This window comes from Oncorhynchus clarkii, chromosome 5, assembly GCF_045791955.1.
Source record: "Oncorhynchus clarkii lewisi isolate Uvic-CL-2024 chromosome 5, UVic_Ocla_1.0, whole genome shotgun sequence".
Lineage (NCBI taxonomy): Eukaryota > Metazoa > Chordata > Actinopteri > Salmoniformes > Salmonidae > Oncorhynchus > Oncorhynchus clarkii.
In genome coordinates this window covers 54,791,661-54,805,231 of record NC_092151.1, presented here as the reverse complement: position 1 = coordinate 54,805,231, position 13,571 = coordinate 54,791,661, and the positions used below count along the sequence as shown (strand labels likewise).

Genomic DNA, 13,571 nt, shown 5'->3' with positions numbered 1-13,571 from the left:
CAGCCCTGCAAAGGAGAGACAAAGGGTGAAGTAAACTTCGTGTACGTTTCACGCTGGCTAAAATTCACAGACACACACACACACACACACACACACACACACATCCGTAGTCTACAGCTGGATAGACTGGAGTGGGTTGATGAAGTGCCTCATGCATAGTGTCAATAGGTCTGGGATCACGTTCAGATTCATAAGCAATGTTTTCAATCGGGGAAGGAGTTTATAGTTTGAGATATAGGAGTGTGCAGCGTGATGTGGAGAGTATGCTTGCAAGTACGTGTGTGCGTTTGTGTGCGGACCCCTTTCCGTGGTGTGTGTGTGTTTGCCAAGCCTAGCCCTTTTGTCTTTGCCGTGTGTGTGTGTGTGTGTGTGTGTGTGTGTGTGTGTGTGTGTGTGTGTGTGTGTGTGTGTGGGGCAGTAAATTGAAGCAGCGGAGACAGTAGCCCTGGCTGCCCAGTCCTTTAGTTCCCTCTATATAAAGGGCAAACAGAACAGACAGATAAGACCTTTAATAGGCTCTTGTACTTCGTGTCAATTTGCTCCCAGTGAAGAGTCTACTGCGATGGCCCACAAACACCAGCCAGCATCATTGTGGTGGCACACACACACACACACACACACACACACACACACACACACACACACAGAGACAGTCGCCTCACAGCCACTTCTCTCTGAATATAGGACATTAGTACATGTTTGGGAGGGACGAATTAAAAGGCGTAATCTGTAGCTTTCTGTTTTCCGGTCTTAATAAGGGCTGCCCCTACACTTAAACTGAGGGGATAAATGTGTATGAAAGTTACAGGTTTGCGTCCTATAAATAGTTTATTTTAGGGCTACCATAAACATAATCAGCGTGTCATGTGTAAAGTCATGTTAGGAGTCACTATGTAAATATTTAGAGATTTTTTTTGGGGGGGGGGTCATGACCTGGTTGAACCAGCAGGGGGAGATGCTCTGACCTGTCTACTCTCCCACAGTAATTCTGATGCATATTCTTATAAGCAGACCTTGTCTAAGACAGCCACCTATCACTCATCAATTCAACTGTAGGGGCATTAATATTACAGCATCCACAGACCAGGAATAGCTAACGCTGCTAATAATGCTAATGACGAAGCATTACAATACTAGTCATTTCACTGATAGTCAGCTAGTTTGAGGTGTTGGTTCTAGTGTGCACTGAAAGAGACCCGCAGGATACTCTGGTAGTGTATCATAGGTCAAAAGTAGTGGCCTATAAAGGGAACAGGGTGCCATTTGGAACGCAGGCATAGTGTAAGGTGTAGTGTGTTGCAGTGTTGCTGATAGGTGTGCATGTAAATAAGTCAGCGGGGTGAGTGTCTGCTCATCCCTCAGGGAGCTGTAAATGATGGAGGGAGAGGAAAAGGACAGAGACGGGAGGGGCGACAGAGGGGAGATGAATGGGTAGAGGGAGATGTGGAGGCTGGGGGGAAGGGATGAGATGGAGAGAGGGGAAGACGGAGGTGGAACGAGTGAGATGGAAACAGTGGTGGAGAGAATGGCGGGCCTGGCAGAGAGGAGGCTGGTGGCGGAGAGGGTCGAGGTGGAATAATAGAGGGGTAGAGGGAAGGGACGTGGGGCGCGAGGGAGAGGTGGTTTCATAAGCACACCACTCTGGGTGCTGGGAGCTGGTTTGCATTACATGAGGCTGAACTCCTCCGAGATGACACTCATCTGCAGGCACTTTACCCAGCGGCCTGAGTCAGCACTTCTCCACGTGATGAGATTACTGGTTCCATTGAAAGGGAGTTTAAAGGAACAGGCTAAGATCCCACACCACACTCTTTCCCCGGGTGTGTGTCCTTTCTCCCAACTCCCTGTCTCTTCTGCTTCTCTCTCGCTCCACACTGCGCCACGCTTGACTCCATGACTCAAGTGTGAAGTGTGTGTGTGTGTGTGTGTGTGTGTGTGTGTGTGTGTGTGTGTGTGTGTGTGTGTGTGTGTGTGTGTGTGTGTGTGTGTCTGTCAGTCTGCGCGTGTGTGTGCGCGCCAACCCATCCATATGAAACTAGCTTCACCTTGAAGGCGCTCAGATAGGACACCCAGACAGATGAGCGCAGAGCGGCTGTCTGTTACCTGCTGCTAGCTTCGTACTGTGCACACGCACACAGATACGCGCGCGCTCACACACACACACACACAAGACAGCCCCAGAGCAAACAGCTGCAGAGCTAGAGTGTGAGGGTTGGAATCCCCACCTTTCTCTCTCCCTGGGCCTGTGTGTTATTTACTGTTCCAACCCTGGGACTCTAGGTCTCTCTCTCTCTTTTAAATGTTTACATTTTTCTTTCTGTCGTCCCTTCTCGCTGTCTCTCCTATTAAATAGTTGCCCTCACCACCACCACCACCACTTTTACTGGTCTGGTTCTATCTATCTAGGCCCCAGATTGGAGGTAGAAGGAATGTCCTGAAGAAAGAACAGGGGCACAGATTCACAAAAACCTTCTTAAGAAGAGATTTCTTCTTAACTGCCATTTTCTCCTTAACTACAGACTTAAGAAGGAAGCTAAGCAAAGTTGCTATTCCTCAAAAAGGTTATTGGAAATGTTCTTGTGCTATTTCGTATGTTTCTCCTTCAGCAAAACGTTAAGAAGAAGTCAGATTCTTGAAAATAAAGTTATTGCAAATGTTCTTAATTCCAAGACAGCTAATCCTTTGTCTTAAACCGGACTCCCGAGTGGCGCAGCGGTCTAAGGCACTGCATCCCAGTGCAAGAGGCGTCACTCTCAGTCTCTGGTTTGAATCCAGGCTGTATCACATCCGGCCGTGATTGGGAGTCCCATTGGGCGGCGCACGATTGGCCCAGCGTCGTCCGGGTTTGGCCGGGGTAGGCCGTCATTGTAAATAAGAATTTGTTCTTAACTGACTTGCCTAGTTAAATAATAAAACAAAAAAAATTAAACTAAGGGCAGTGAGAAAAAAGGCTCATGAAAGCAATTTAACACGTTTAATTCACTCACAAAATGAATCTGAAAGTTTCAATATTGATTATTTTAAACACAATAACATGTTTTAGAACAGTAATCTCAGAAATATGCTAACGCAATTGCCATTGCTAGCCAGATAGCTAGCTGAAACGGTTGCCTAGCAACACACATCTCAAGAAGATTTGTACGAAAAAAATTCAGAAGTTCGGAAGAAAATCATTCAAACTTAAGATATTGTTAAGGAATTGCACTTACGATTTGCACATGTTTTCATTAGAAGCTTCTTACGTTTTTGCATAAGAAGTTTTTTTGTGCGAATCTAGGCCCAGGCTGTAACCACACAAAAGAAGAGCTGTCGTTCTCCAAACACCCAGGTCTGTGTCTTTACAGTTTTATGTCTCATTCAGGGAGGGAGGGAGGGAGGGAAAGAGAGAGACGGAAGGGAGAAAGAGAGGGGCATGGATTGAGTGAAAGAGAGAGGGCGAAGGATGGAGGGGAAGAGAGAATGACTGAAGTATGGTCTTTGTAACAAACACCAGTTTGTGATCCGTCAGACCACCGAATAAAAACAACGTTGCTTTTATTTGCCTCCCTCACGACGGACAGCGGGCACAGAGGGGTCATTCCCTCTATCTCTGTGTGTGTGTGTGTGTGTGTGTACATGCCTATGTGTGTGTTTTCCCATGTGTGTGAGGTCACTAGTGGCACACGGGGGGGGGTCACAAAGGGCCATTTCTCCCCCCCCCCGTGCCCGCTCGGGCCCCACAACACATGGTATTGCTCATCCCCCACCGGGCATCTGGTGGGCATTCCTGTGGGCACTGGAACACACCACAGTGTAATGGTTAGAGTTATAGTGGAGCCCCGGGGCACCGGTTCCAGCTCCAACCACCCCAGTCTAGCCTAGCAGAGCAACACATGTCCCCAATAACATCTTCCTCTGGTTCTACTAACAAGACACACACTGGTAATCAATTGAACGTGTCCGTCTGCTACTTGTGTGTGTGTTTCTTGCTTTCTTTCGTCATCTCCCCCTCTCTCGCCCTCCCCCTCTCTCGCCCTCCCCCTCTCTCGTCCTCCCCCTCTCTCGCCCTTCCCCTCTCTCGCCCTCCCCCTCTTTCGTCCCCATCTTTTTCTCTCATTCTAGGCTTGTAGTACTGTGCCCTGACACAGTGTCTGAGTATCTGTATTCTAAATCACAACTACCAGCACCAGTCCACTGTGTGGTAACACTACCCCACTGTCCACACACACACACACACCGTCTGGTCTGCAAGAGCCCGTCTCCCCAGGACAGGGGGAAGAAGGGGGGCGGGAGGGAAGTAGTGAAGAAGGGATGAGATGAAAAAGGAGTCGGGGGGGGTTGAAAGTTACCAGTAGACAAGGATGGGGGGAGGGAGGGAGCTGCACTGCAGAGAGAGAGAGAGAGAGAGAGAGAGAGAGATAGAGAGAGAGAGAGAGAGAGAGAGAGAGAGAGAAAGAGAGAGAGAAAGTGAGCGAGGCAGAAAGTCCTAGCGTCAGCAACTTGTATTGATTAAAAACTAACCTTCCAGTCTTCTCTGCCGCCGAGCAGCAGCATGCGCAGGCCCGGCAGTAGAATTTCAACGAGTCATGAGCCAGCACACTCACAGGCCTGGGCGGGCAGGAAAAGAGCGGCTAGCAACGTGCAGGAGCACTCACACTGACTCGCACACAACACACAGGACCGACACCACACAAATAATATACACAACGCACAAGCACACACTCAAACAATGCCTTCATTTGAAACACCAGGCCTTTCGTTTTAGCCTTGGGTCATTTCACCCCTCTAGTCCCATGACTTAGTTTGATGCTTCTTTCTGCTATATGGAATACTTTATGATCAAGATGATTTCATTCCTTGTGTTTTGAGTACATGTGTAAGTGAACCAAAAAGGAGAAACGCTAGTCTGTTATTTGCTCATATTGTTTGCTTTCGGGCATTGAAACCAGCGGTGTAGACAAGGTTTGTTTCCATGGGTGCGTGTGTGTGTGTGTGTGTGAGCTCCCTCTGAATCAGTAGCACAGTGTCTGCGGCAGCGTCTGGCTGCTCCGAACTCACGGAACAGTGATAAGGGAGAATACAGCAGGACAGGAGAGAAGGAGTGAGGAGAAAAGAGAAAGAGGGAGAAAGAGGCCGAGTGAGGGAAGAGAGGGAGAAAGAGGCAGAGAGAGGGAAGAGAGGGAGAAAGAGGCCGAGTGAGAGAAGAGAGGGAGAAAGAGGCAGAGTGAGAGAAGAGAGGGAGAAAGAGGCAGAGTGAGGGAAGAGAGGGAGAAAGAGGCAGAGTGAGGGAAGAGAGGGAGAAAGAGGCCGAGTGAGAGAAGAGAGGGAGAAAGAGGCCGAGTGAGAGAAGAGAGGGAGAAAGAGGCAGAGTGAGGGAAGAGAGGGAGAAAGAGGCAGAGTGAGGGAAGAGTGGGAGGAAAGAGGCCGAGTGAGGGAAGAGAGGGAGAAAGAGGCTGAGTGAGGGAAGAGAGGGAGAAAGAGGCCGAGTGAGAGAAGAGAAGGAGAAAGAGGCCGAGTGAGAGAAGAGAGGGAGAAAGAGGCAGAGTGAGGGAAGAGAGGGAGAAAGAGGCTGAGTGAGGGAAGAGAGGGAGAAAGCGGGATACACAGGGAGGTAGCCATGGGCCGGGTCTTGCTAATGGTAGCATGAACTTCAACTTGGGGCAGGGAGGAGGGAAGTTGAGAGAGGAACGGAGGGAGAGGTGTCAGGGCGCTTGCTCACTGGAAATATGAACAATGGAGAGAGCAATAAATATGGCATTTCACTGAAGGATGTGAACACCACCACTATACACACTCAATTCAATTTAAGGGGCTTTATTGGCATGGGAAATATATGTTTACACTGCCAAAGCAAGTGAAATAGATAGTAAACAAAAGTAGAATAAACAATTAAACATTTCAAATGTCATATTATGTCTATATACAGTTTTGTGAGGATGTGCAAATAGTTCAAGTACAAAAGTGAAAATAAATAAATATGGGTTATATTTACAATGGTGTTTTGTTCTTCACAGGTTGCCATTTTCTTGTGGCAACAGGTCACAATCTTGCTGCTGTGGTGGCACACTAGAATTTCACCTAATAGATGTGGGAGTTGATCAAAATTGGATTTGTTTTCGTGTTCTTTGTGGGTCTGTGTAATCAGAGGGAAATATGTGTCTCTAATATGGTCATACATTTGGCAGGAGTTTAGGAAGTGCAGCTCCATTTCCACCTAATTTTGTGGCCAGTGTGCACATAGTCTGTCTTCTCTTGAGAGTCAGGTCTGCCTTCGGCTGCCTTTCTCAATAGCAAGGATATGCTCACTGAGTCTGTACATAGTCAAAGATTTCCTTCATTTTGGGTCAGTCGCAGTGGTCAGGTTTTCTGCCACTGTGTACTCTCTGTTTAGGGCCAAATAGCATTCTAGTTTGCTCAGTTTTTTTTGTTAATTTTTTCCAATGTGTCAAGTAATTATCTTTTTGTTTTCTCATGATTTGGTTCGGTCTAATTGTGCTGCTGTCCTGGGGCTCTGTGGGGTCTGTTTGTGTTTGTGAACAGATCCCCAGGACCAGCTTGCTTAGGGGGCTCTTCTCCAAGTTAATTTATCTGTAGGTAATGGCTTTGTTATGGAAGGTTTGGGAATCGTTTCCTTTTGGGTGGTTGTAGAATTTAACGGCTCTTTTTTGGGATTTTGATATTGAACGGATATCGGCCTAATTCTGCTCTGCATGCATTATTTGGTGTTTTAGGTTGTACACAGAGGATATTTTTGCAGAATTCTGCATGCAGAGACTCAATTTGGTGTTTGTCCCATTTTGTGAATACTTGGTTGGTGAGCGGACCCCAGACCTCACAACCATAAAGGGCAATGGGTTTTTTCTGTTCCTTTTGATGTGGTAGAAGGCCCTTCTTGCCTTGTCTCTCAGAACTTTTACAGCTTTGTGGAAGTTACCTGTGGTGCTGATGTTTAGGCCGAGGTATGTATAGTTTTTTGTGTGCTCTAGGGCAATGGTGTCTAGATGATGGAATTTGTATTTGTGAACCTTTTTTGGAACACCCATTATTTTTGTATTACTAAGATTTACTGTCAGGGCCCAGGTCTGACAGAATATGTACAGAAGATCTAGGTGCTGCTGTAGGCCCTCCTTGGTTGGGGACAGAAGCACCAGATCATCAGCAAACAGTAGACATTTGACTTCAGTTTCTAGCAGTTTCTAGTAGACTGGGTGCTGCAGACTGTTCTAGTGCCCTCACCAATTCATTGATATATATATATATATATATATATATATATATATATATATATATATATATATAAAATTGGCACACACAAAAATAATCCCCGGGGGGGTGAGACAGGGATGCAGCTTAAGCCCCAGCCTCTTCAATATATATGGATGCAGCTTAAGCCCCACCCTCTTCAATATATATATATATTTCCCCCCCCCCCCCCCCGGGGAAATAAAATAAAAAAATACCAATTTTTCCCTCAATACCACTTTCCATAAATGTATATAGCAGGCCTTCATGCCAAATTGAGTTGAAAGCTTTTTTTAAATCAACAAAGCATGATAAGTCTTTACCTCTGTTTTGGTTTGTCTGTTAGTCAATTAAGGTGTGCAGGGTGAATACGTGGTCTGGCGTACAGTAATTTGGTAAAAAGCCAATTTGACATTTGTTCAGTACATTGTTTGCACTGAGGAAATGTATGAGTCGGCTGTTAATGATATAATGCAGAGGATTTTCCTAAGGTTGCTGTTGACGCATGTCTCATGGTAGTTATTTGGGTCAAATTTGTCTCAACTTTTGTGGATTGGGGTGATCAGTCCTTTGTTCCAAATATTGAGGAAGATGCCAGAGTTGAGGATGATGTTAAAGAGTTTAAGTATAGCCAATTGGGATTTGTGGTCTGTATATTTTATAATTTCATTTAGGATACCATCAACCTCATAGGTATTTTTTGGGTTGGAGAGTTTGTATTTTATCCTGTAGTTCATTTGATGTAATTGGAGAATCCAGTGGGTGTTGCTATTTGATCATGTATGGCTGAATTTCATGGCTGAAATTGTTCAGAGAAGAAGGCACAATGTGACTGGCTGGCTGGAGAGTATAGGAACACCATGGCAACTAGGTACTAAGTAGAGAGAGAGAGAGCAACGACTCTTGAGAAAAAGGAACTGCGCGGGCTGACGTATCAGACTCGGACATAACAATAGGACTTACTGTCTGCTTAAATGAACTTTATCTGAAATGTATGTTCTTCTTCTCTCCTTCTCGCTGTTTTGCAGTGGTACCTGGGATAAGGACTCCAGACCCCCTCGCCGCCCGCTGGACAGATCGCTGGACCCCTACTTTCTCCCCTGAGTGCGACCCGACCTGAACCGACCAACACCCCGCAAACGTGCCCACGTCTGACAGAGAGAAGCCCAACACCCCGCCCCCCCCCCAATCTGTCACCGTCTCCTTATCCCCAGCGCCTGAGAGACTAGAGCATCAGCATGGCTACAACAACCCCCCCCCCCAGAAAACAAGAGGAGAGCTACTCACTGCTAGATACACTATATATCTATATAGCCCATATATATCCCCCATTCATGGTTGGTTTATATGCCTATATTCATATATAGTACCAGTCACCTCAACTGTTTATTGGAAGAGAGCTAGCAGCCTATATATCCTGGGAAAGTGCACGTCGTCTTGTTCCTTTTCTTTCTTCTCGTCCACCCCACTTTGCCACGGAGGGGGCATAATCATGTGACTAAATCAAAGAGCTTCCCTATACCTTTCGTCGTCGTAGCCGAAATTTGAAGAGGGTCCGGCGGGCGAGAAAGGGACAGAGAGCTATGCGTCCTGTGTACGTGTATGTGCCGAAACGAGGGGAAGATCAAAGCTCTTGTTTCCTCTCCGTCTTTGCCCCCTTTCCCCCTCTCTCTGGTTGTTTCCGGACTCTGTTGAGTTTGTTGGGGGTTATTGCGGATGTGGAGGTTTTAGCTGGGTCGGATACCAACCAGTTAATACCTCTCCCCCCCCACACCACCACCCCACCACCACCACCATCTATCCACACCCCACCCTATCCCACACTCAACCCTGAGGAGGGACTCTCCCCCCACAGCCGTACCAAGAGGCTGAAGGCCTTCACCCGGCCACATGGCTTTTCCAGGGACATCTAGCAGTGCAAATGGAACCCCATGAAGAGGAGAACAACCTACCAACCATCACACCGTGAACTCATAGGGCAGGGGACGAGGGAGGGGTTGGGGTATTGATGTTTAATATCGGTCAATCGGGTGACATATTGAAGCTGGTAAATAGGCTGCAACGAGAAGAGAAGTATTTCAACGAGAGGCTTGTGAGAAAATAACTTCTGTCTGGGAGGCTTGTTCATGTTTCATTTTTGTATAAAGGTAATTTCAGTTCTTTCCGATCAACCCACAAACTAACGGTCTGTACGATGCTATACAATGCAAAGGGCAGGTAGAAGGTCTGTAATTCTACTAACTGACTAGACAGGAGACATCCGTGACTTACGTGAACAGTGGAATATTGAATTGAGGAAAGTGCAATTTCGTTGGATAGCGGTTGGATAGTTAAATGTCTTTGTAAGATAGGTCGTTGAAACAATTGGTGAAAAGTATATATATTTTTCTTCCTAGTCCTTTCACACCTCCGGGACTCTAAAATATCGGGGTACAAAAAAAAACGTCAATTAGAACGATAGCCTTGTGAGAAAATAAGGGGAGCTGTATTGTTTGTTTGTTCATCTTGTAAATTTGTTTGTATTGTAGAACGAAAAATCCCTTTAAGAAATATAATTTTAAAGCATCTCTTGCAGCTTTTGACTTTTTTTTTTTTAAACGCAAAATGATTAACTTATTTTAAGAAAGCACATGATTTTAAATAAAGAATTAGCGGCTTAAATTCTCATGAGGCAAAATCCGGAACAACTTTGTTGTAAAAATTATATTAAATAGGCGTCCAAGTTCTGGTTTGATTGGCTAGACCTTCTCTAAGCCTTGTCCAATCGGAAGCACTTATTCCTGCAGTTGGCTTATGGGCTGGGGGTGGAAGTTCAGTGAGAAAGAGAAAAAGCAGAGGGACCCTCTGTGAGCATTTGTGTTGCGAACACGTTGATATCTACATGAAGGCAAGATCGCAACCAGACGGCGAAGCTTTTCAGTCGCTTCGCATGCAAATTACCATTTTATTAAAGTTTTGTTTTTGTTTTTGTTTCCTATACTATACATACTATATATATACACTCTTATGACCGACTCATCCACTGTCGATCAAAAACTTATTAAAACTATTTAAAAAATCAACAAAAAAAATCTGCATGTTCTAGTGTTAGTGACACATTTTTACATAGATTATGTAGAGTTAGTGAATAAAGACACTATTGTAATCCCAACATCAGGCACTTGCCAATAGTCTATATTTGTTTGGCCCCTCTAGGCTTTTTTTTTTTTTACTGCTGTCCTTCACAATCAACCAGCTGAACGTCTTTAAGACTCTTATTCGCTTCTCATCATTTCGGAGTCGTTTTTTTCCTATTTCGTTCCCTCTTGAAATGATCAGTTCTCGTTTCTTCTTAAAGTATATATATTTTGTTTGTATGTTCTCAAATTGCACGAAACAATTGTTCCTCATCAATGTGCCTTGAGCGATGGTCTAGTCCCGAGTTGTTGCACAATGTTCCAATGTGGAGAGTTACATTTTTTCCCCCCCTTTGGATTTATTAGTTTCATCCCCCACCTCCCATTGTGTAGGAGTGATCACAGTTGTAATACTGATAAGGAACATGAAATATAATGAAATTGCTGGTTATAATACGCAGTATTACATCTGCTATTGGAAGACCTCTCAGGCCCGTATACAACAGTGCTTTTTCTCTCTATGATGCAACATCGAAGTGCTGTGTGAGTACAGGATCTGACATACTATCTCTGTCTTGTACTGCTGTTAAACCAGGCCAGAGTCAATCACCCTGATAGGGCCCCATTTTTAGTCATTCAGTGAGTAGGAATAGAGCTCTTAGCTTTGTATCTTGTAGATAGTTTAGTTAACCCCCGAGCTGCCCCCTACTTGAAACCCATTTTTTTGAGAATGTTGAGAATACTAGTCTATTGATATTTATGGATGTTGCTGAAATTTCTAAATGGAAACGACCTTTTGTTTTGGAGTTCCTGTTTTTTTTGTTTGTTTTTTTTTTTTTCGTCTTTTTTTCTCCCAGAAGTGAATAATGAGAAAGATATATGCAATACCTGCTTGCACTCATGTAGACATACACTAGTCATTTTATTTAGTCGTTTTTTTGGGGTGATCTTTTTAATTTTATTTTTTATAAAGTTGGCCTGCACTTGACTGGCTGCATGGTTGGGGGTCAGTCCATTTGGCAGACCCACTCATGGAGAACAAAGGTTTCGCAAAGCCTAGTCAGCCTCGCTCGGGTACTTGACTTTATTTGTATTCGACACGTACAAGATGACCGCAAAATATAGTAGGGTTCTCCTTTTTGTATATTCTTGGTCACAAGCAAGCCTTTCAACAAGTCAAACTTCCTCTCCATCACAAAATCCACATTTTCGACAGACTAAGAAGTATGACGTCCAACAAGAACAAAACTCCCACTTTCTATACCCTTTACTTCAAACGGACTTCCAAATTGCATATATATGAATTGTTTATCTGTCTATTACATATATCATTTTTAAATAACGACAGTTTTGAGTATTGGGAAGCCTTTCCCAAGGTGTCCAACGTGATGGTTTAGTAGTAACACTTGCGTGGGTTGTGTGTTTCATTTAGTAGGACCGTTTTTGTTTTGTCTTTGTTCTTGCCTACCCTTTAGCGATGAGTTGGGCATTACTTTCTTAATTATCTGCACTAAAATATGAAATAAATGACAATAGTGAGAATTATTGAAAAACTGCTTCCAGGGCTTTAAAAGAGAGCGAAGGGGAAAAAAAAACAATTGCACGGACATTTTTGTCACAAAACCTTGTTGTGGACAGCCTAGCATCTAATCAGCAAGATTTGGCTGTGTGTAAAATACGACAAAATTGCACCCTTTTTAAAGAAAGAAAGAAAAAAAGAAAGACTAAAAGCAATAGTTTGGGCAGTCTGTTTTTGTTCTTGTGTTGTGTGTGTCGTTTAGTTATGGGTACAGAAGTGGAGGAAAGATGTGGTGATGATGAGAAAGAGAGAGAGAGAAAAAAGCTATAGAGCAAGCAAGGGCCGAAAGGCCTGACTGGGAGACATGTTGTTTGTATGTTGTATAGTTTTATTAATTACACTGATTTTAAAGCTGCCCTATTTTATAATGCAGGACTTTTGTAACATTAATTAAATGAGGAAAAAACTAGTGTTGTGAATTCTCTGATTGTTTGTATTAAGGCCACATTAATAGAACTGGTTTTGTTTGTTCCATGGGAACTGGATTTAAGTTGAAAACTTTCCTGTTTCCTGTTTCCTGTTTCCTTATCTTTTTCTTTTTTTTTCTTTCCTTTTTGTATGTATTTAAGGACTTGTTCTTCTTTTGATGGTATAGCGTATTCCTATACTTAAAAAGTATAGGGTATTGAGGTGAAAAGCCCATTGTAAATGGATGTTACAGTATATGTTGAAGGTTATTTGTTGCATCAGTGTTGATGAAGCTAAATCTAGGTAATTCTGAGGAAATTGGTAAGAAGAGTGTTTTTGTTTTTTTAATGCATTTAAAATTTAGTTTAGGCAGAAGACAATGACATAGACAGCCAAAGGATGCCCCTATTATAAATGCATCTCGGCATCTTTTTTTTTGTGTTCACCATTCCATGCAGGAAAATAAACAGCTTGATATGCAACATGGTTCTTTTTCACATATTTCTTTCCTTGTCCCACTCTCACCCACTTCCTCACCAGAAACCGTGGGTCCTCTCAAACCACTTCCCATTCACACGCTCACGTGCGGTTCTTCATGGCATTTGCAAAACACACACCAAGTCCACATACACACGGCTCTTGCCTAGATAGAGGTGAGTTGTTCATGTATTGTCCAACTTTTGTCAAACTTTTCATCAAGGCCATGAACAGCCTATAGACTGGCGCTACGTGGGAAGGTGTTTGGCATAACCTGTACATCACTTATCTGCAGTCAACCCTCTGCGCCCTGTAAAACATACTGGGGACCTCGAAAAGGTTATGACACTGAGGCGCTTGATGCTTAACCGAATCATCAAAATGTCATTCACATTTGTGCTAAAGGAGAACCTTTTTTTGAAAATCACATCCACAAATGGGAGTTTACAACATAACCCACAGGGGCCTCGAACACTACTGACATTTTCCGTTCTACTACTTGGCTTCCCTCTCCTTGCGTTACCATATCCTAACCATTATCACACCATTCACCAGACCCACGGGCATCAACCACAAAACATACACGCCTATAAACTCACTCACGGTTGGCTTGGCGAAGAGGAGGCTTTCCTTTTACATACCCACATCTTATTTTGAGCTTCTTATTCTCAACATTTTGCCAAATACTCCTCCGGAGTGTCTCAAATCTAGTTAATGAAAGATAGAACTGGTCAATATCATCCAGTGCAGGGTGGAGTACCAACACGTGC

At 44.1% G+C, this 13,571-nt stretch overlaps 1 protein-coding gene across 18 annotated transcripts in view; it reads left to right on the top strand.

Annotated features, from left to right (window-relative positions):
- The window catches only part of LOC139409017 (nuclear factor I/A), a 178,128-nt gene extending 165,318 nt beyond the window's left edge, over positions 1-12,810 (top strand). For all 18 annotated transcript variants that reach the window (XM_071153649.1, XM_071153651.1, XM_071153648.1 and 15 more), the window contains one exon: positions 8,250-12,810. In XM_071153649.1, coding sequence (XP_071009750.1) covers positions 8,250-8,264 — 15 coding nt within the window. In that variant the 3' untranslated portion in view covers positions 8,265-12,810. The remainder of the gene's footprint in view (positions 1-8,249) is intronic.
- Positions 12,811-13,571: the final 761 nt, after the last annotated feature.